Below are 23,810 nucleotides of genomic sequence, written 5' to 3'. Positions count from 1 at the left end.
GTTGGATCTATAGGAAGGGACCTTAAGTATGTATAATTTAGTTGGACTGTCCAATTAACGCCAGCCATTTTGTGTACTGTCCCCAGGGCCCCCGAAATATTACCCTTTTCCCCTTTCCCCTTGCTGTCAGATAATGCTGCCAAGCACACTTATTTTCCCAGGCTGCTTATGGGAAGGACAACTAAGTGAATGGGAAAAGTGGTGGGAGAGTCCTACTTTCAGTAGGCTTGGGAGGACTTTAGATTGGAAACCAGTTCCAATTAGTATGGATTTTTTTCAGTTTTGTACAATCACCCACACCAACGTCTGGGCCCATTTTAAATAAAATAATCAGCCAGCAGATTGAGGTGTTCATTCAGTCCCATCACTATCCGTGGCTTGCAAAATGGAAAACTGCCACTAAAATGTGGAGACTAACTGATTTTGGTTATATGTCTTCACATAGTCACTTGTGCCTTAACAAACCCATTAGGTTAAATAAAAGAAACAAACCCTAACAGTATAAAGAGAGTGTTCACCTTAAATATGAATTTCCATTCCTGGCTCCTGTATCCTTAATTAAATATTAATTATTATTAAGCATTTACACTGTAATAGTGCCTGAGGGCCACAACCAGATTGGGCCCCACTGTGCTAAGCACTGTACAAACATCATACACGATAAGCTCTGGAGTAGAAACTAATTGTATTTTTTTATTTTCTACCAAAATCAGACGGCGATTTTTATGCAAGGTTATAAAAATGCATAGTATTCACTTAAAACTAGAATAGTTTTGTCTTGAGCTACTTTTGTTTAGGTAGGGAAAAAATAAAAATAAGTGGGAAGCTCAGTTTTAATTTTCTTATATTATTGCTTTTCAGAAAAAAAGTTGTCCAGAGAGTAACATAAAATTACCACCAAGTTTAAATGATCTTTCAGAACTACTGTGCTCTCTTGGGTAAAAACTTTTTAAAGCACTGTGTGTTAAGTACTCAAATATTTCAGTAAAATACATACTTCTAATTGTAAAACACCTTATCTCATTAAACAAAATGATTAACCAATTATTTACATAGTAGACTAACCTGTCCTGATAAAACATACATATATATATAATCTTTGGGACATGAAACTTGTCTTACATGTATATAGCATCAGGCACACCAGGGGAGTACTGCTGTATAACAATAAATTGGTTGACTTTAGCAGCAGCAGCTGCATCTTAATGTAAAATACAAGCTGGTAACGATGAAGTAAGAGAAGGTGTCAACTCTGCTCTCTCACATATTTGGTATATAAACAAATGGAGGATGACATGCTGGGATTTCTGCTGTAAAATAATTCTGAATATGGTCAGGGAAAAGGGCTAGATGGGCAAGCTTTTGTACTTGTCGTCTTGATTGCTTAAGAGGATATGGCGAAAGCATGCCTTTGGACTGGAAAGCCTAATTTAAATTAAAAAAAGCCACAGAACAAAAACAACCAACCAACCAACCAAACTTTTGCGGACTATCCTGTTGAGGAAAAAATGTTTACTAAAGGGAGAAAAATTATGATGGGAGTTGTGTTTTACTGAAGATGAATAATCCTTCCTGATTTACAGTGTGCGGTCTAATTTCCTGCAAATATCTCATTTGCCCGGTTAACTACTGACACAATCTCAGTGGATGAGAAATGTAATGAATTTTAACTGGACACAAGTTAACTGCTTGAAAACCCACAATACTGGTTTGTGATAACCACCAGCAAACATACGTTGAACTGAAGTCAGCCCAGTTGTTGGTGGTTGCAGTAGATTCTGTTGGAGCTGGAGCTGCTGGAGTTGGGGGTGTTTCACGCAAAGAAACTTTAGGTGCAACAGTAGTGTCAACTACTGGTTTCACAGAGGTTGGAACTTCGTTGTCAGGTATTTTCTCTGCATAGTTTGCAGGGAACCATCCAGTCTTTCCCTTCAGTTCTCCTCCAAGCCACCCAGGTTCTCCAGTCTGGCTTTCATCCACCTGTAAGTACATTAAATCACAAGGTTCAGAAACATCAGAAACATTTTTACTTAAAAATCCAGCTGCCAGTCATAGTTGATTAATTTTCTCCAGTTACTGGGAACTCAAAATTTTGTTACAAATAAAGGTGTCATATGGGCAAAATTGGATAATTTTTTAATATTCAGCTGTTCTTTATACAGCATACATAAATGTGTAATGGCATGAGTACTGTAATGCAAAGACATCCTTTTCATAATTAATACTTTCCCAAATTCAAATATTTGCATGGGACGGAAAAAGAAAAAAGACTGCCTAAATCTCAGGCTACGTCTATACTTGCGCACTTCCCTGAGTACTTGTCCATATACTGCTAGAACATGTACCTTGTACCCACACAGCGTCCACATATTCTGCCTGTGCAAGGGTATATGCTGCGTACAGGCATATACCTGCATCCATACTGCCCCTTTTCAGTACATGACAGTGGTGCTATTTCAGGGTCGGTGTCCTGGAGTCCTTTGTGTCACAGGAGATGCTCTGGGAACCGCTTTGCTGCGTGTTGCCAGTACTGACAACACACAGTTGCTGCCTTCACACATTTGGCATCAGCAGCTCTTGGTCATCTCTCCCTTTTGCCAAACTGCATTGAAGCCAAGGAGCAAGTCCACAATGTGGTTCTTCTCCTGCTACTGCTTGTGGGACTAATGTTCACGCAGTCCAGTACCAGATAATGGATAGAATGGGTCAGAAAAATTTGAAATGCAGAAGACGACTAACCAAGAGGGCAAACAAATATTTACTAAGCTTCCAAGGAACAGATGTGTTGAATGCAGGGATTGCAACAGTATACCCATGGATGGACTGCTGCTCCTAGTCCCAGATAAACAACATAGTGTGGTGGGACCACATCAGTTGGGAACCTGGGATGATGACCAGTGGCTGCAGAAATTCCGAATGAGGAAGATCTTCATGGAGTTGTGCAAGTTGCTTGCACCAACCCTTCAGTGCAGACCACTCAGTTTCAGAAATCCATACCAGTACAGAAGCAAGTGGCTATCACCCTTTGGATGCTGACAACACCTCGTAGCTGTCGGTCAATTGCAAACAAGTTCACGGTTGAGAAGTCAACTGTCAGGGTGACGGTTGTACAGGTTTGTCATGCTATCAAAACTGCAATCTACCCATGGGTGGTTGCCATAATTAAAGTCCCTGAAATTACAGCAGGATTTCAGAGGATGTGCTTTCCAAATTGTGCGGGCACCATCAAAGGAACACACATTCCCATACTTCATTCATTAAAAGGAGCCAGTGAATACGTGAACCAAAAAGGTTACTCTTCACTCATTATCCAAGGGTCAGTGGACAACAGAGGTTGGTTCATGAACACCTATGTTGGACACAGGAAAGGTTCACGACACCAGGGCACTCAGGAGGTCAGGATTGTACCGCAAAGGGACTTCATTCTGCAGAAAAAACTTGGTTGTGTACGGTGTTTCTGTCCCCACAGTTATTTTGGGGGACCCCACATACCCGCTTCCAACATAGCTCAAAGCTGTACCCCAACATTGCTGACCTAAGAAAAAGCAAATACAAGTACAGAGTAGCTGCAAAATGGTAGCGAAATGCACTTTTGAGAGTCTGAAAAGCTCGCTGGTGATGCCTACGGACCCATCTGAATGCCAGTGCAGCCAATGCAGTTCACATTAGCGTGGTGTGCTTTACCTTGCACAACATTTGTGAGGCTAAAAGGGGAATACTTCCAGAGCGAGTGAGCACAGGACAGTTCTGGCTTTCAAAGCCTGCATAGACAGCTGGATCCCACCTACATGCACACTGCTCCTGTTCTCGAAGAGCAATGGAGATTTGCAATGTGGTTTGCTCGCACATTGTGGATCAGGATGTAGCCAGAAGGTGACTTGGGATCGTGCCAAGGAATCATTTTACAGAATCACTGCAGACACTTCTGCAAATCTAGAGTAAGGATGGAAAAATTCTTTTGCATGGAAGCTACTTAATTTGAAATAGTAAGGCTTCTGGTTGCAACTGTCCCTAGACTACTCCCCTCTACAGCTGACAGATCACTCTGCGTTAGGCCACGTGTTGACTTTTTGCCTATCTGCTACTGTTTGTATCCCACACTCTTCAGTTAGCATAAAAACGATCCATTATTTCTGCTTTGTGTTGGGCCTCTCTCTGCCTCAGTTCTATTAATTCACAGCAAACAGAAATAAATGGACTGCATGCTTGACTAGTCCAATGTGACTTTGCTGCAGCGCAGAGCAAAATTTCCACTGCAGCAGCACTGAATACCATGTTGAGATGGCATTCTGAGTGACGGAAGGTCACAGTAGAGGGCGAATCTTGCCAAATGGGGTGAGGGAGGGGAGTAAATATCAGCATCTGACTCTTCAAGTTGAATAATTCACACTGTAGTAACATTTGACATCATTTGCACTCTTTGGGAATTGCTAAGGTGATGATTGAAATCAATAATAAATAAGTTCAGCAATAATAGGTCACAAGCTGTCTTTTTAACCTGCTAAAAAGGGCTTCTTAAAAATGGACCACACTGATACAGTTGCCTAAATGACTTAAATTTCTTTTGCACAAGTAGATGAGAAATATACAAGAATGATTTTAAAAAGTGATTAAAGGTTTCTTTAAGCAGAATTGAAAACTCTACAAATTCTTAAAACAGTACAAATCACGCAGATGAAATTTCTGTTTCTTCAATCAACATTCGCTTTTTTTGAAATATTCTATAAGCATGAAAAGCCATCTTTTTACACTTTACAAAAAATTATGATTTCCCAGCTTTATAGAGGGTAGGTGACCTGTTTAAAAGTTTAAAGTATAGCACTGTATAACTTCAAAGAAGCAGCTTTTGTAAGACTTCACAAGAAGAACACTCAATGACCAAAAAAAAAAAAAAAATTAGAAATCCAGTTACCTCTGGCATTTAATCAGATTGAAAACAAATGCCACCACTATATATCTTTTTTCAACCATATATTCTATCTGCCAGAACACTATCCGTTTCTTTTTAAAATCTACTTTCCTGAAAGCTGGCTTTCATCTTAGAAGATGAATGAAACCCCTACTATTACTCAGAATGTAAGATCTTCCAGGCAGTGACCATCTTCTTATGTTTGTGCAGTACCTAACACAACGGGGCATAGATCTCTAGGCTCCGACATATTACAAACAACAATAATCGTCTCCATCGCCATCGGTTGACAAAACTGACTACAGACTACTATGCATTATTATGAAATTGCTTTAGGCTCTGGGCAGAAATGGAGCTATTTGATCCTGAATTACGTTCCTCTAATATCCAGGCCACTAAGATCAATAATCCGAGTGTTCTTCATGGAATTACTTGCAAATTCATTCCAAAACACTGAAGTACACAGGAGATGGTTAGTGCCATCAGAATCTGCTCAGGAACTTCAGCTTGGTGCTAGGGGAGGGGATGGAAAGATGCCCAACCCAAAGGAAAACAAATGAACTCATTAACATCCACTCCACTAAAAAAATATCCAGTCAAAAGGAAAGATAAACAGCATTCCTCCATACAGAGTGCTAATGAAATAGAAGTTAGAAATTTATCAGTTTGAGAGGGAGCCTGGAATGGAAGGGGCTGTCTAGGTTCAAAAGTATTATCAATCCAAGACAAACGCATGGTTAAGCTGTAGGAAAGGCTGTAAATAATTATAAATACAATTTATACGAAAATAATCTTTAAAAATATGTTTAAAGTTTAAGGAACTTGGAAAGCCAAAAACTCCAAGTTAAATGGTAAAAATAAAAAAGTTAAACAACAGAAAGAACATAAATAAAAAGTTTATTTGACGTACTTTAACTCAACTCTGACCTGTATTCCCATCATGCACACAGATTCAATGGGAGACCATGAATATATAACCAAATACCCCAGTATTAGAGAGAGAGCCAGCATCTGTATCAGGTACATACTTCCTGAACCCTTTGGTTATTTGTCTACCCCCTAAAAATTAAATGCCCCCTTCCACACTGGTCCTGCAGTTCCACACATACATTGCAGCAAAGGTGGAAAATGAATTTAAATTACCAGAGAGCTGGAGACCACTTAAAGCTCAGTTCAGTCTCACAGGGCAAACAGCGTTTCAACCAACTCTTCAAACCATGTTGCAGCCCTGTTAAAGTCAAGGCGGTAGCACGGCTCAGGAACATGGTAACACACAGCCTAACTCTTGTCTGCACTGTCAGACTGAACCATGCTTTAACTGTGTTCCCTCAAAATACTAGTAGTTACAAGTGAGGCAGGATTCCAGTTGTAGCTGGATAGTGCTCACCAGCCAGCACGGACCAATCCAAATCACAGCGCTATAGGCCTTCATCAACATTAGAACATGATTGTTATTAGCTCGTTTTACCCCAGTCCATACTGGTTGGCCTAGACAAGATGAAAGTTTAACCAGAGTTTAACTTGCATTTAAACGGTCATAAGGCCAGCCTATATAGCAGGGATCGACAACTTTCAGCCCGCGCCGCTTCCCGCAGCCCCCATTGGTCTGGGCCGGCGAACTGCGGCCAGTGGGAGCCGCGATCGGCCAAACCTGCGGACGCGGCAGGTAAACAAACCGGCCTGGCCTGCCAGGGTGCTTACCCTGGCGGGCCGCACGCCAAAGGTTGCCGATCCCTGCTATATAGGATCTTAGACATATCTTAACACATAAGCTTGCAAACTGTTACTCTCCAAAAACTATAATTGACTTACACCTTTTAGAAGCATGACATGCCATTTTTTTTGAATGCTTAAGTGATGTAGGCACTTAAGAGCTTAAGTAACTTTAGACAATGGGACTTAAGTCTCTCAAAAATTTTACCCTAGATAAATTGGAAAAAAACATGTAACTTGACAGTAAAGCTATATTTATAAAAATGTATTAAAAGATTGTGAAGATTTCTTAACAGTCATACAGCATACTTACCCATTCCCTTTTAACCTCCAGCAGGAAAGCAATGATTTGAAAGTAAGGCAGAATTATAACACATTTCACAAATTAAGCAATTACTAAAGAGCAGGAGAGCAATCCCACTAGAATCAGTTGTTAGCTCTGACAGTAATTAAAGATATTTAAATAAAAATAAGTCAAGGCCAGAGGCCAGTTTTTCCCTGTTATAATATAAACTAAAAGCAAAGCCTAAAGTCATGTACAGGTGAACGCAGATTATCCAAAACATGATCTGAAATTCAGAAGTGTCCCCTGAAATCAGAATACTGACTTTCCAACATTTCATTATGTCCCCTGAGCCATTTAGTAAACTGATGTTTAGTCTTCCTCAAGCAAAGCTCAGTGTATGCCTGTACCTCTAGCAAACATTTTATTCCCTGAGATAGTATTAACTGGATTATTCCATTCTTCAATAACCTACAGAGCCCCACATGCCTGCATACTTTCTCATTTGACTGATGACTTGCCAACCTCACTTCTTTACTAAAGGATAAGTGACAACATTTCAGTGAAATTACTGCACTTCAATTGGGTTTTGGGCCTCTTCCTAAATCATTCAGTAATGCCACAATCCAATCTTCATGATGCCATGAACACCAGATTGTGATATTGCTGAATAAATCAAAAAGGAAGAAAAGGCTGATCAGAGCTTCTTTTTACTAATGTCTAGATATCATTAAGATATGACAGTTTAGAAAGTTTATTTTTACAAAACCCAACTGAAGTTTACCAGAGTGTGACAGTTTTTTTAAAAAAAGAACTCATTATGATAGGAAGATCAAATAGTGAATTAAAGTCATAATGCTTCTGCTTTATAGTTTTTCATAAATTAACTAGATTTTTACATAATATTTTCATTGAGAATTTTTTTAAACTGTAAAATGACATTTGCATGTTACAATATTAATAACGCTTATTCCAATTATTCAGATATTCTTAAAACAATATTAATAACGCTTATTCCAATTATTCAGATATTCTTAAACATTAATAACTATAGTTACTGACAATTGCAGTTACAATTTTTAAAAGATTTAGAATTACGAAGAGTGCAAGTTATACTTCCACAGTATTACTTAAGGCTAACAAAACAGTATTTTTAGGCAGATTTATCCCAGTGGTACCAACCACTACAATTAAAGATGTATAAGCATTTCCATTCCATTTAGACTCCCAACAATGTTTTCAGTTGCTTATCGCTTTCTGAAACTTCCTTTTGTCAGACTGACATTTTCTCTACTTTGTCCCTGCCTGAAAAAATAATTTTTAAAGTGTTTCAGCAAAACAATTCAGCCATTTTTAAGTAGGGGAAAATGCTTGAGAGGAAAAGTTATTGTATGAACAAGTAAAAAAACCTATACTGGATCATTATGACAAAGTAGAAATTGTAGAAAAAATATATTATTGGCGAAACGGTCATCATGTAATTAAAGTTTATAACAACATATAGATTGTGACCTTAATGTAGTCATTTCCTAACTCAGAATAAGTGTTTAACATAGCATTAATTTAACCGTAACATTCTCTTAATATAGTTGAGTTTTTTTAAATTGGAATTAGAATAGTTTGCATTGTTTTAGTACTACAGTTTTAGATAGGCTTTATAGCCCAAACAAATCTTTAATACTCTGTTCTGACCTCCAGGTACAGCAACCATCCTCAGAAGTGACTATGACAGTGATGATTGTGTCACTTATTTGTCTTCAAGACCAAATGTCTCACTGTAGACTAGTTGACTTTGGGAACCTGTTCAGACACTTTGGACTTCCCTGTCACCAAACTCATTTAGAGCGGAGTTATTATACGAAGACTGATAAAGCTGATGAGCAAACTGTATCTATACCTTGCATTATAACGAACTTTAAGAAAACTGACCATTATTCTAATCTTATCACATCACATCCACCACAATCCCTCCACTGCTGACAGGACAGCTATACAGTCCCTGAAATCTAACCACCAGTGATCAAACCAGCAGACAAAGTGGGTACCATCATAGTCCTCTACCACGATGACTACACTGAGGCCAACCGACAACTCTCCGACACTACCTACTACAAAGAACTCAGACAACAGCACATCATAATTAACCCATAAATTTAAGGATATCATCAAATCCTTCCCCAAACAACTCCAAGAGAAATTCTACAAACTCCTCCCCCGTGAACCCCTTCTATGTGCTTCCCAAGATACACAAACAAGGGAACCCAGGCAGACGCATCATATCTGGCCACAGCACTCTTAATGAAGTATTACTGGGACTCATAGAAACCATCCTCAAATCACTCAACACACAAAGGGCCAACTTCCTCCAGGACACAACCAACTTCCTCCACAAACTCCGCAACATTAACAACCTCCCTCAGAACATCAGTTTTGCCACCATGAATGTCACCTCCCTATACACCAACATCCCTCAATGACAGCATAGCTGCTTGCCTCAAATATTTACAAGACAATGGACAACCCTCAGATATGCATCCCAAACACATCGCCTAACTCATCCATTTCATCCTCACTCGTAACAATTTTACATTCAACAACACCACATTTTGTCCAAACCATGGGAACACCCTGGGTACTAAGATGGCTCCCCAATATGCAAAACTCTTCAGAAATTCTTCAAGTTGGCCCATGGACAAATCCACCACAAAAACTGAAATACATTCATGATATTTTCATCCTCTGGATAGACGACAAATTCCCTCAGAGATTTCTACCACAATTTCAACAACCACCAAACGTCCATTAAACTCTTTCTGGAACACTCCCACACCAGCACCAACTTCCTGGACACCACAATCAGCTTCCAACAATGGAACCCTACAAACAACCATATACAAGAAACCCACAGATCACTATACCTATCTTCATAGATCCTGTAAACACCCGAAACACACCAAGAAATCTAATCTACAGGCAGGCACTCAAACCACAGAATATGCTCTGAGGAGAAAGTCCAGGATATACACCATAATACATTCAAAACTGCCTTCACCAAACAAGGACACTCCAGAGAAGTAGATCGCATCATGGAACAGGCCACCCAAACAGAACCTGCTTCAAACACTGAAATAACTGCCCCTCCCCGACTGTACAGCCCTACTTGTCACCTACCACCCCATACTGGAACCCATACAGGTATTATCAAACAACTACAACCCATATTCGATGGGGAGCCCATCCTGAAAGAAATCTTTCCTGAACCCTCTCTTCAAACCTCCAAACAACGCCCCGCCCCCCCAAACTCTCAAAGCTCATAATCAGAAGCAAGCTCCCCACACGCTAGGACAAATGAAAGCGGCGACAGACCCAGCCAGAAAAACAGATGCAAAACCTGCTACAATGATCAACACTCTCCAAAATACACCTTTCAAGATCCCTGGGTTCTACACATACCTATCCCAATATATCGTGTACCTCATCCAGTGCACTAAATGCTCCAATAGCAAATCTGTGGGTGAAACCAGACAATCACTACGCTCTCGAATGAACTCACAGGAAAACGATCAGACACAGATGCCACATCACCTGTGGTGAACACTTTTCACAAAGTGATCACTCTATATCTGACCTCTCAGTCCTCATCCTCAAAGGAAATCTGCACAATACTTTCAAAAGATGGCCCAGGAGCTTAAATTCATAACTTCACTAGTCACTAAAAATCATGGACTGAATAGAGACACTGGATTGATGGTTTAGCACAACAATCTATAACCCACTAACAACCCCCCTTTCCTCCCTGTGCCTTAGAGGGGTGTTAACAGGCAATTTCACCTTGCATGCTCCCTTGAAATGTGTGTTACTATTTATGGTAAACTGTTCTGTTTTGTATTTAGCTATGACACTCTGAGTAAGGTCTTGTCTTCATGTACAGCGGCACAGCTGCACAGGTGCACCTGTACCACTGTAGCATGTTAGTGAAGAGCTTCTCCAGTTGGCGTAGTTAATCTACTTCCCTGGCAGTAGCTGTATCAGTAGAAGTTCCACACCCATGAGCAATATAGTTATACTGACGTAGGCCAGTCCTACATTACAGACCTAAGTTTCCCAGACTAGAAGAAGAGCTCTGTGAGAGCTTGACAGCTTATCTCCCTCACCAATAGAAGTTGGTCCAATAAAAGATATTACCTCACCCACCTTGCCTCTCTCATTATTCTAACAGCAGAGATAATAAATGATAGCACATACTGTACATTTCAGTCTTTACAACTTGCTTGTAATACTTGTGGTATATGTAAATTCAAAGTTAGGTTGAATAAAATACTGGTATAAAAATAGAAGCAGAGATGTAAAACAAAGTACAGTTTTCCAAGCAACATCACACTCTTCTTACCATGACTATGTCACCTGGCTGAATAGTGATTTCATCATGGCTTCTGGCTTCAAAAGGATACAATGCCCGATAATATACTATTTTTACATCCTCCTGAGCAGAAATAGTTAGTGGAGCTTTTTCTATATATAGAGGAAGAAAAATACATATTAAAAACTAAACAAAAATGTTTGTGAAACACTTTAGAAGAAGAGAGGTAAAAAAATGAGAGGCAAAGTGTTAATTATCACAATGCCCCTGAGAGGCAGAGTAAGTACTATCCCCATTTTACGTAAGGGGAAATAAGCAAACAAATAATTAAACTTACATTTTCTCTCTATTTTCTCCTTTAGCACCACCTATTTAAAATAATATGCTTTTAGCTTTTATGAAACACACAGCTATTTATATAGAAAATAACTGCATTTAAAACCATGTACAATGATTTTACAACTTTCCCTGTTTTGTTTTGAAGCATTGCACCGACATAATGGATTAACCTGATCAGTAAGTTCCTGGTATAGATGGTCATTATCCATATAGTGACCTTTTACAGCCTCGTTAAATCGCATCTGGCAAATACTATATGGCTGATGGAGAACATCTACTGTATTTATTCCCCCTTAACTGGTTTTAAGGTTTTTTCCAAACAATTTGGATTTTTTTTTTTAAATTGTATGTGACTAGCTAGTTACATACTGCCTCTACTTTGAAGGATCCCAAAGCAGATGTTATAGACTAGCATACAAACTGTACACAGGGGTGAAGAAAGTTATTTTTGAAGTGCAATTTCGCCTCTAAAAGGTGAAACATGGCAACATTATTTTATCTCATTGTTTTGAGAAATAATAGTTTGTTGGAGACAAGCACCAGCTTACAACTAAATTCTCTTCTCCATGGTGCATCTCATCCAGTCCCCTTCACTCCCTATGTGACTTCTATTAAATTCCACACTTGTAGGGAGAGCAACAGCGCCCAGAAGAGATCTGTGATGCACAGTGGACAATGTAAGCCTTAAACCATTTATTTAAACAAGATTAGTGACTTAGTTTGAATACAGAATATCCAACATATGGAATAAGAAGACAGGACGTAAGGAGGAGGAGTCTATGTTTTAGCAGCTGTATGCAATAGATTTCCTTACTCTTCCATACCTGCACTTGACCAGGGCGCCTGGATGGCTGGCTTGGCTGGCTCTTGATGTTGATGGAAAAGCTTATTCAGTTTATCTTGCATTTCCTGTTTGCCCTTATCCTCACTGTCTGTCTTCTTGATTATTTCTTCCCTTTTTGGCTTTTCTTCTTCCTGAAGTTTTTTTTGCCGCTGGTACTCTTCCTCCTGTTGCACTCGATCAAGCCACTGTTTATCCCTTTCCTGGATTCGTCTGTCAATTACAATTTTTTTTTTTTAAAGCAGACAAAGGGAAGTAAACATAATATTTAGTTTTCCTTGTGAATATGTGATTCATGTTATTAGCTTACATAGTTCTATTAATGATGGGAAATATCAAAAACACCCATCCCATAGCATCTCCTTACTACTGAAAAATCCCAGAAGATACGACATTTTGAAAACCCTGCCAGTAGAGCTCAGCATCTTATGAAGAAGAGCCATGCTAATGACTCAGCCAACTACGAGAATACTACTAAGACTACAAAAAACTACATTTAATGGCAATCAGAGTAATTGCTCAGAAAATATCTAGCACCAGGATACTATAACAATTAGACAGATAAGGTTGCAACTCAGTTCTTAATATAACCCTATATTTTCAGCTATGCATATGAAATCTGTGGGTTTACAATCGGAGTTCTGCAGAAGCACCTCTAAGAGGCAAACAGTGAAAAAGACAGTTACCTTTTCTGTAACTGGTGTTCTTCGAGATGTGTTGCTCATGTCTATTCCACAGTAGGTGTGTGTGCTCGCCACGTGCACCGCTGCCAGAAGTTTTTCCCCTAGCAGTATCCGTAGGGGAGCACCCCTAGCAACCCCTGGAGTGGCGACTCTATGGTGCGGTATAAGGGGCGCTGCGCGCTCCCCCCACCCTGTTCCTTCTTGCCAGACAACTCCGACAGAGGGGAAGGAGGACAGGATGTGGAATAGACATGAGCAACACATCTCGAAGAACATCAGTTACAGAAAAGGTAACTGTCTTTTCTTCAAGTGATTGCTCAAGTGTATTCCACAGTAGGTGATTCCAAGCTATATCTGTTGGAGGTGCGTAGGAGTTCACAAACTCTCGGGATGGAGCACAGCCCTGCCGAACCCAGTGTCTTCCCTGGTCTGGGAGATGATCGCATAATGCGAGGTGAATGTGTGAACTGAAGACCCTGTAGCAGCCCTGCAAATGTCCTGAATGGGGTCATGGGCTAAAAAGGCAGCCGACGAGGCCTACGCTCTAGTCGAGTGTCCCCTCACAATTGACGGCGGGGGAATTCCTGCCAAGTCGCAACAGGTATGGATGCACGAGGTGATCCAGTTGGAGAGCTGCTGAGTGGATATCGGCCAACCCCTCATGCGTTCGGCTGACGCGATGAACAGCTGCGAAGACTTTCTGAACGGCTTAGTCCGTTCCAGGTAAAAGGCCAGAGCCCGTCTCACATCCAGCGTGTGGAGGCAGCGCTCCTCACTGGACGCATGGGCTTGGGGCAGAGGACCGGCAGGAAAATGTCCTCATCCGTCTGGTAGGTAGAGACCACCTTTGGGAGGAACGAAGGATGTGGGCGGAGCTGGAACTTATCTTTATGGAACACCGTGTACGGCGGCTCGGAGGTCAGGGCCCTGAGTTCCGAGAACTGTCTAGCTGATGTGATCGCCACCAGGAAGGCCACCTTCCATGAGAGGTGTGACCAGGAGCATGTAGCTAACGGCTCAAAGGGGGGACCCGTCAACCAGGACAGCACCAACTTCAGGTCCCACTGCGGGACTTGGGGCCTAACATACGGGAAGAGACGATCCAATCCTTAAGGAATCGGCCAGTCATAGCATGGGAGAATACAGTGTGCCCCTGCACCGGCGGGTGAAAGGCCAATATGGCCAAGTGCACCTTGACGGACGAGGGTGCCAGGCCTTGGGCTCTAAGGTGAAGGAGGTAGTCTAAAATGAGCTGGATCGGGGCAGCCACAGGGGAAACACCCAGCTCAGCCGCTCATCGGGAAAACCGAGACCACTTTGCCAAGTAGGCTCGACGCGTGGAGGGTCGCCTGCTTTCCAAGAGGATGCGCTGAACCCCTTCCGAGCACGTCCTTTCCTCCCAGCCTAACCACTGAGCAGCCACGCCGTGAGGTGGAGTGCCGCTAGGTTGGGGTGGAGGAGGGGGCCCTGGTCCTGGAAGAGCAGGTCCGGGCGGGATGGCAATGGCCACGGCGGGCTGACCGCCAGGCTCGTGAGGGTCTCGTACCAATGTTGCCTGGGCCACACTGGGGCAATCAGGAGGATCCTGGTTCCGTCCGTCTTTATCTTCTCCAGAACCTTGCCGATCAACGGGATCGGGGGGAAAGGCATAGAGAAGCTGGCCTGACCAGGATAGGAGGAAGGCATCAGAGATAGCACCCGCATGCCTCCCCTCCTCCCCCCGGAGCAGAACCGGGGACACCAGCGGTTCTGCCGGGTCACGAACAAGTCCACCTGGGGAGTTCCCCACTCTTGTAAAAGTCTGAGCACCACCTGTGGGTGTAGAGACCACTCGTGCGGAGAGGAGAAGTCTCGGCTCAGGCAATCCGCCCGCGAGTTCCGGGCGCCCGGTAGGTGGTAGGCCTGTAGGCAAATGTCGTGGCTTATACAGAAGTCCCACAGCCTGAGGGCTTCCTGGCAGAGGGCAGAGGAGCGGGACCCACCTTGCCTGTTGATGTAAAACATCGAGGCCGTGTTGTCCATGACAACCCTGACCACTCTGCCTTCCAGGTGCGAGCGGAAGGCCACGCATGCCAGCTGGACTGCCCCGAGCTCCTTGACATTTATATGCAGGGCAGGGTCCTGTGCGGACCACAGACCTTGGGTTTGAACGTCCCCCACATGGGCTCCCCACCCCAGGTCCGAGGCGTTGGACACCAGCTCCACCGACGGGGGCCTGCCCCTGAATGGGACCCCGTGGAGCATGTTCGCCGGGGAAGACTACCATTGTAGGGAGGTGATCACCGGCTCGGACACAGTGAGAACCTTGTCCATCCTGTCTCTGGCCTGGGAGAACACCGAGGCCAACAAGAGCTGGAGGGGCCTCATCCTGAGTCTGGCATGGCGAACCACATATGTGCACGCCGACATGTGACCCAGGAGCTGGAGATACGCTCTGGCTGTCGTCACAGGAAACTTTGTGACTTTCAGGGTCTTGAATCTGTCTGGTGGGAGGTAGGCCCTGGCTAACGTCACATCCAGGACTGCCCTGATAAACTCTATGCACTGTACCGGGACTAACGTGAACTTGGAGTCGTTCACCCACAGGCCCAGGGTGGCACACGTGGACAGGAGAAGCGCCACGTGATCCCACACCTGCGACCAGGAGCTGCCCTTGACCAGCCAGTCATCCAGATAGGGGAAGATTTGGACCCCACAACATCTGAGGTAGGCCGCCACCACAGATATGCACGTTGTGAATACCCTGGGAGCAGTGGACAGGCCAAACGGTAGGACCATAAATTGGTAGTGCTCCCGCTCAACCGTGAAACGGAGGAAGAACCTGTGCCCCTCGAATATATGAATGTGGAAGTAAGCGTCCTGCAGATCGAGGGCGGCGTACCAGTCCCCAGGATCCAGGGGGCGAATGATGGAGGCCAGAGAGACCATGCAAAACTTGAGCTTTACCATGTACTAGTTCAGGCCTCGCAGATCCAAGATGGGCCTGAGCCCCCCTTTGGCCTTCGGGATAAGGAAATAGCGGGAGTAGTACCCCTTGCGTTTGAACTCCGCTGGCACCACTTCCACCGCTCCTAAGCCAAGGAGCCACCCCACCTTCTGCTCTAGCAGGGCCTTATGAAAGGGGTCCCCCAGGAGGGATGGGGGCGGAGGGTGGTTGGGCAGGGTAGAGGTAAACTGGAGGGTGTAGCCCCAGGAGACGGTGTTGAGGAACCAATGGTCCAAAGTCAGCCGCGATCATTCCGGGAGAAAAGCACACAACCGACTGGAGAAGGGAAGCTTTATTGCGGGTGGATCCCTGATGTGAACTGGTAGGTTGCCCCCAGGTGTCCTGTCAAAACTGACATTTCCCCACCTGTTTACCCTTGGAGGATCCAGGCTGGGGGGCAGACCGGGACTGCCTCTGCGGGTGTTTCTTACAGTCCCATGACTTTTTATAAGGGGGCTTGTATTTAGAGTGGGTGGTCTGGGTGGGAGCCAGCTGCAGCTTAAACTTGGGCCTAGCCCAAGCCGGGACATAGAGGCCAAGTGTCTTAAGCGTAGTGCGGGAATCTTTCAGGCCATGCAACTTCACGTCCGTCTGTTCCGCAAACAGGGCCTTGCCATCGAACGGGAGGTCCTGCAAGGAGTTCTGCGCCTCACTGGACAGCCCAGACAGCAGGAGCCACGACGCCCTCCTCATGGACACCACGGGGGCCATGGACCTTGAAGCCATATCCGCAGCATCTGACGCTGCCTGCCCTGGCAGCCGCTGTACCCTCCTCCACCAGAGCTTTGAACTCCTTCTTGTCACGCTCCTGGAGGGAGTCCTCGAATTTGGGTAGAGAGCCTGGTGGTTCGCCACCCTTAACTGGAAACTCAAGGACAAATAAACCTCTCCCCCAAATAAATCCAGCCTCCTTGAGTCTTTATTTTTTGGAGTAGGGGCTGGTTGGCCCTGCCTCTCCCTGTGGTTGACCGACTCGACCACCAGGGAGTTGGGGGCAGGGTGGGTGTACAGGTATTCATGCCCCTTGGCGGGCACAAAGTACTTTCATTCTGCCCTCTTAGAGATATGGGGCAAGGAAGACGGGGTTTGCCACAAGGCATTTGAAATTTTTGCCACCCCTTTGTGGAGTGGAAAGGCCACCCTGCATGGTACCGAGGCCGATAGGACGTTGAAGAGGGAAGCCGAGGGTTCCTCCACCTCCTCGGCCTGAAGGTTGAGGCTTGATGCCACCTCATCATGGGAGGGTGAGGATGCAGGTGCGGTACTCTGCGTACGCACCGGTACCGGAGGTCCTACCACTTGGTCGCCCTCCGGGCACGGAACCAAAGATGCACATCCCACCAACTCCTTTCTGGAGGCTGGGAAAGGGAGGCCGACGGTCTTTCTGAGGCTCTGGCCACTGAGCGAGCCCCCACCGGGGGCTGAGTCGGGGGCCATGGGGCCCATTAGTACCACGGTGCTGGCCAAGGAGCCCGGTGCCACGGCACCTGCTGTGGCACTGGCGGAGCAGGCTGTTTAGCCTGACTAACCTGTCCCATCGACTGACAGCTATGAAGGGAGGCCGGGTTGGCATATGATCTGCCACTGTCCCTGGACCGGGAGGAGTGGTGGCGTCGAGAATGGTGCCTACCACAAGACCATGATCCTGACGTGAAGGAACTGTACCACCGGTAGCAGCTGCTCCGCGATCAGCTCGAGGGTGGCTCTGGGATGACGAGGCTCCGGCGATCGATGTCTGGGACTGCGGGAGTGGTGCCGCAGCAGAGTCCTGGAGCAAGACGACGAACGGGAACGGCGTCGACGCCTGTATTGCAATGGGCTATGGTAGCCTCTTGGAGATGAGGACCTCCGGTGCCATCTGTCTCATTCTCAACGGGGCCCGCTCCCTTCACAAGGTCTATGGTCCCTTGAGGCGGAGCAGTACCTGGAACCCGTCAGCTGGAACCCAGTCAGACAACCTGGTGGGGGTCGACAGTGACCGGCGTGGACTACACTTGGACGGTCGCTGAGCGGTGAACGGTTTTGGGAACATTCCCTCGACCACGAACGGTACCGACCAGAAGGCGACTGCAGCGATCCAAGCGATGGCTTGCCTCTGGACCGGGGAGCCAATGGTGGCGGTGCCCCTGGTACCGGCAGAGACATAACGTCCCGGGTTGCTTGCTGGGCCTCCGGCATGGAGGGCACCCAGACATCCAGGGAAGCATGCGCTGACTGGGCCAGGCTACTCCGCTCAACCTGAGTCGGAGGCCTGGAGGCTGACGGGGACCGAGAACTGCCCAACGTGGGTCTAGTCTCTCTCCTGGTCTTGCTCCGGTGCCTCAGCGGAGAAGACCTCTTCTTAGCCTTCTTGGCGTGCCCCGCGGACGGGGAGCGGTGCCAACTGGTGGAAGGCACCGAAGGGTCACTATGCACTGATGCCGCGGTACCTGGTGCCGACTCGGAGCGGTGCACCGGAGTCTGGGTCAACGCCGACTTCATCAGAATGTCTCGGAGCCGAATGTCTCTTTCTTTCTTGGTCCAAGGCTTGAAAGCTCTGCAAATCTTGCTGCGATTGCTGAGATGGGTTTCCCCCAGGCAGCGTAAACAGTCTGCATGTGGGTCACTCACTGGCATTGGCCGCCTGCAAGTGTCGCACGACTTAAAGCCCAGGACACAGGGCACGCCCCGACCCGGGCTCACTAAACTAAACTAATACTAATCTAAACTACTTCAACTACAGGTACTACTACTACGAATGAACAAGAGTTCTAGAGGAAATCTGCAGACAAGCTGGAGCAGAGCAGTTCCAATGCACCTTCACTGGCGGCAAGAAGGAACTGAGGGTGGGGGGAGCGTGAGTGCCCCTTATACCGCGCCATAGAGGCGCCACTCTAGGGGTCGCTAGGGGCACTCCCCTACAGGTACTGCTAGGGGAAACACTTCCAGCATTGGTGTACGTGGCAAGCACACACACCTACTGTGGAATACACATGAGCAATCACTCGAAGAATAATGAGAGTACCAAGGACTCCTGAATGGTAAATGGTTCACTAATTTTGTGCTGGAGTTGTCTGCAAGCAGAGGGGGGGGGGAAATTAACACCTTGGTCTTGCAGAAATCTTGGAGATCTAGAACTGCTGGTGTTCACCCTCTCAAACTGGGCTAAGATATTTCTTTAAAAATTTATAGTCACAGTCATTACCGTGAAGTTACTCATTTCTGATTACTAGGTAGATTTAAATGGATATGTTAACATGTAATCTGTGCTGAGCTGGTATTACTAGGAGAATCATGTTTCGCATTCCCTGACTATTTTGAGTTTAAGCTCCCAATGTTGCAAATTCATCAATATTTTATTCTTTATTTCTTGTAGTTTTACACAGTTCTATTAATACAATCCAGAGAAAATCATTCTAAGAGTGACAAACTGTAGAAAAAATTCACATCATTCATTTGAAGATATAAAAACCCTTGAAGTTTTAGAGCTTAAATTTAGGCACTTCAGGTTTTAAAGTGACAATACTGAAAAGTAAGCCATCGTATGTCTGCTCAGGAAATGTAAGGCTATATTTTTGTGTTTCAGAATACTTATACCTAAACAAGACTGGCCAACTGAACAAGCCTTTTGGATATGATAAATACTGCATTTCCTGTAAACAGTTCTTTGTTACAAGAGTAAATCTGCCAACCCTGCAGGATTCTCCTGGATTCTCCAGGAATTAAAGATTAATCTTTAATTAAAGATTATGTCATGTGATGAAACCTTCAGGAATACCTCTAACCAAAACTGGCAACTCTATATAAGAGGCTGGCTCTGTGCTTTTAAAACTGCATCTCTCTCTTAACACGCCTTTCCTGCACAGCACTAGGCAGCCTAGATGACAGAACATTCAGAAAAAAGAACAGGAGTACTTGTGGCACCTTAGAGACTAACAAATTTATTTGAGCATAAGCTTTCGTGGGCTACAGCCCACTTCATCGGATGCATGTAGTGGAAAATACAGTAGGAAGATTATATACATGAAACAATGGGTGTTACCATACACACTATGAGGAGAGTGATCAGTTAAGGTGAGCTTTTATCAGCAGGAGAGAAAAAGAACTGTTTGTAGTGGTAATGAAAATGACCCATTTCCAGCAATTGACAAGGAGATACGAGGAACTGTGGGGGGCGGGGGGGGGGGGGAGGGGGAAATAAGCATGGGGAAATAGTTTTCCTTTGTGTAATGGCCCATCCACTCCCAGTCTTTATTCAAGCCTAATTTAATGGTGTCCAATTTGCAAATTAATTCCAATTCAGCAGTCTCTTGTTGGAGTCTGTTTTTGAAGGTTTTTTTGTTGTAATATTGCGACTTTTAGGTCTGTAATCGAGTGGCCAGGGAGATTGAAGTGTTCTCCAACTGGTTTTTGAATGTTATAATTCTTGACATCTGATTTGTGTCCATTTATTCTTTTGCGTAGAGACTGTCCGGTTTGGCCAATGTACATGGCAGAGGGGCATTGCTGACACATGATGGCATATACCACATTGGTAGATGTGCAGGTGAACGAGCCTCTGATAGTGTGGCTGATGTGACTAGGTCCTATGATGGTGTCCCTTGAATAGATATGTGGACAGAGTTGGCAACGGGCTTTGTTGCAGGATAGGTTCCTGGGTTAGTGTTTCTGTTGTGTGGTGTGTAGTTGCTGGTGAACATTTGCTTCAGGTCTGGGGGCTGACTGTAAGCAAGGACTGGCCTGTCTCCCAAGATCTGTAAGAGTGATGGATCGTCCTTCAGGATAGGTTGTAGATCCTTGATGATGCGCTGGAGAGGTTTTAGTTGGGGGCTGAAGGTGATGGCTAGTGTCAGCAATGCCCCTCTGCCATGTACATTGGCCAAACCGGACAGTCTCTACGTAAAAGAATAAATGGACACAAATCAGACGTCAAGAATTATAAGATTCAAAAACCAGTTGGAGAACACTTCAACCTCCCTGGCCACTCGATTACAGACCTAAAGTCGCAATATTACAACAACAAAAACTTCAAAAACAGACTCCAACGAGACTGCTGAATTGGAATTAATTTGCAAATTGAACATCATTAAATTAGGCTTGAATAAAGACTGGGAGTGGATGGGCCATTACACAAAGGAAAACTATTTCCCCATGCTTATTTCCCCCCCTACAGTTCCTCATATCTCCTTGTCAATTGCTGGAAAAGGGCCATTTTCATTACCACTACAAACAGTTCTTTTTCTCTCCTGCTGATAAAAGCTCACCTTAACTGATCACTCTCCTTATAGTGTGTATGGTAACACCCATTGTTTCATGTTCTCTGTGTATGTGTATATTATATCTTCCTACTGTATTTTCCACTGCATGCATCCAATGAAGTGGGCTGTAGCCCACGAAAGCTTATGCTCAAATAAATTTGTTAGTCTCTAAGGTGCCACAAGTACTCCTGTTCTTTTTGCGGCTACAGACTAACACGGCTGCTACTCTGAAACAGAACATTCAGAATGATTATTGCTTTAAATCAGCATGATAGTTTATCTTTTTCACTACACAAACACACACACACACGCACACACGCACACACACACACACACACACACACCTGTATACAGCATTGGCTTTGCATGGCTTCACAATGCAGGAGCCATGAAAGAGAACTAGCCAGTCAGTCATGCTCATCCTCTAGATTAGCACCCTGGTAAGGGTGCTAAAGGGGCAGCAAGTGGAAACTACTATATTCCTGTTCTGCCTATTGCCTAGATCAGGGGTGGGCAAACTACGGCCTGCAGGCCGGATCCGGCCCCCTAAGGCTTTGGATCCGGCCCGCAGGCCCTGTGACACTCTCAGAAGCAGCTGGCACCACTTCCCTGCGGCCCCAGGGTGGGGGGGCAGAGGGCTCCGTGCGTTGCCCTTGCCTCCAGGCACCACCCCCCGCAGCTCCCATTGGCTGGGAACGGGGAACCGCGGCCAATGGGAGCTTCGGGGGAGGTAGCTGGAGGCGCGGCAAGGACAGCGCACGCGGAGCCCTCCGCCCCCGCCCCGCTTCCTGGAGTGGCGCGCGGCCGGGGGCGGGGCCCAGGGCTGGCATGCAAGGAGCCTGCCCTGGCCCCGGTGCATGCCGCTGCCACCCCGGAGCCGCTTTAGGTAAACGGTGCCAGGCCGGAGCCCGAACCCCTCCTGCACCCCGTCCCCAACACCCTGCCCTAAGCCCCCTGCCTGCACCTCGGACCCCAACTCCCTGCCCTGAGCCCCCTCGTACACCCTGAACCCCTCCTGCTCCACAACCCCCTGACCTGAGCCCCCTGCCGCACCCCGCACCCCTCCTGCACCCCAACCCCCTTCCCTAAGCCCCCTCACACATCCCGCACCCCTCCTCTGCCCCAATCCCTTGCCCTGAGCCACTTCCTGCACACCGCACCCCCTCCCAGACCCCAACCCCCTGCCCTGCATACAATTTCCCCACCCACATGTGGCCCTCGGCCCAAAAAGTTTGCCCACTCCTGGCCTAGATGTTCCTACTTTCCTTTCCTTACACTTTATAGATCAGCCTTGTACACATCATAAAAACTGAGCATCCGAGGCACAAATTCTACTAGCCCATCCTTTGCAAAGATGGATTAAAACAAAAATAAACACTGAACTTAATGTTACTCTGTCTGCCAAAAAAATATTGCCCTCAGAGTGAGTACAGAAATAGAATTTTGCAAGGCTATTACATACACACACACACACACACACACACACACGTTACCTCTGTCATTTTGCTCTTCTGGCAATTTCATGCTTGCTTTTTAACCACATGCATGCATGTGGAATTACTGATAGTTGCTGATGACAGGTGTGTCATTTATGGACTTGGCCTTTTGTATGGCACACCATTTTGTTTAATTAAGAGCACTGCAGTATTTACACCAGAGTCCTGGCAACACAGTTAAATTTGCAAGTGGGCAAGAGTTACCTTCCAAGCCAACTAAAGACTGGGTTGATGCCTAACCAGCATAGCCACCATCACATGCTGATACGACTTGAGTCCAACAAGAATATTTTATCTTTCTGTGCAAGGTATGAAGCTACTCAGCTAGGGTTACCATATTTCAACAATCAAAAAAGAGGACGGGAGGAGCCCCGCCCCTGTCCTGCCCTAGCCCCACCCCTGCCCCTTCCACTTCCCGCCCCCCTCAGAACCCCCAACCCTCCCCCCCACTCCTTGACTGCCCCCTCCTGGGACCCCTGCCCCTGACTGCCCCCCAGGACTCCACCCCCTACCTAAGCCTACCTGCTCCTTGTCCCCTGACTGCCCCCTCCTGAGACCTTCCCCCCATCCTAACTGGCCCCCTAGGACCCTATCCCCTACCTGTCCCCTGACAGCCCCCTCCTGAGACCCTCCCCCCATCCTAACTGGCCCCCTAGGATCCTACCCCCTACCTGTCCCCGACTGCCCCAACCCTTATCCACCCCCCCACCCCCAGACAGACACCAGGGACTCCCACGCCCCATCCAACCACTCCCCACCCCCTGACAGCCCCTCCCCCCGAACTCCCGACCCATCTAAACCCCTCTGCTCCCTGTCCCCTGACTGCCCCCTCCTGGCACCCCTGCTCTTAACTGCCCTCCAGAACCCCACCTCCTACCTAAGCCTCCCTGTTCCTTGTCCCCTAACTGCCCCCTCCGGAGACCCCCCCACCCTAACTGCCCCCCAAGGACCCTACCCCCTACC

The 23,810-nt window shown here is 46.0% G+C and overlaps 1 protein-coding gene across 1 annotated transcript in view; it reads right to left on the bottom strand.

Annotated features, from left to right (window-relative positions):
• The window catches only part of ITSN1 (intersectin 1), a 184,360-nt gene that overhangs the window by 37,778 nt on the left and 122,772 nt on the right, over positions 1-23,810 (bottom strand). Inside the window, exons 18-20 of the mRNA XM_065413292.1 lie at positions 12,429-12,658; positions 11,296-11,417; positions 1,736-1,980 (exon numbers count right to left, since the gene is read on the bottom strand). Coding sequence (XP_065269364.1) covers positions 1,736-1,980; positions 11,296-11,417; positions 12,429-12,658 — 597 coding nt within the window. The remainder of the gene's footprint in view (positions 1-1,735; positions 1,981-11,295; positions 11,418-12,428; positions 12,659-23,810) is intronic.

The sequence above is a fragment of the Emys orbicularis genome, chromosome 1 (genome assembly GCF_028017835.1).
Source record: "Emys orbicularis isolate rEmyOrb1 chromosome 1, rEmyOrb1.hap1, whole genome shotgun sequence".
Lineage (NCBI taxonomy): Eukaryota > Metazoa > Chordata > Testudines > Emydidae > Emys > Emys orbicularis.
This window is presented reverse-complemented; position numbering and strand designations above follow the sequence as displayed.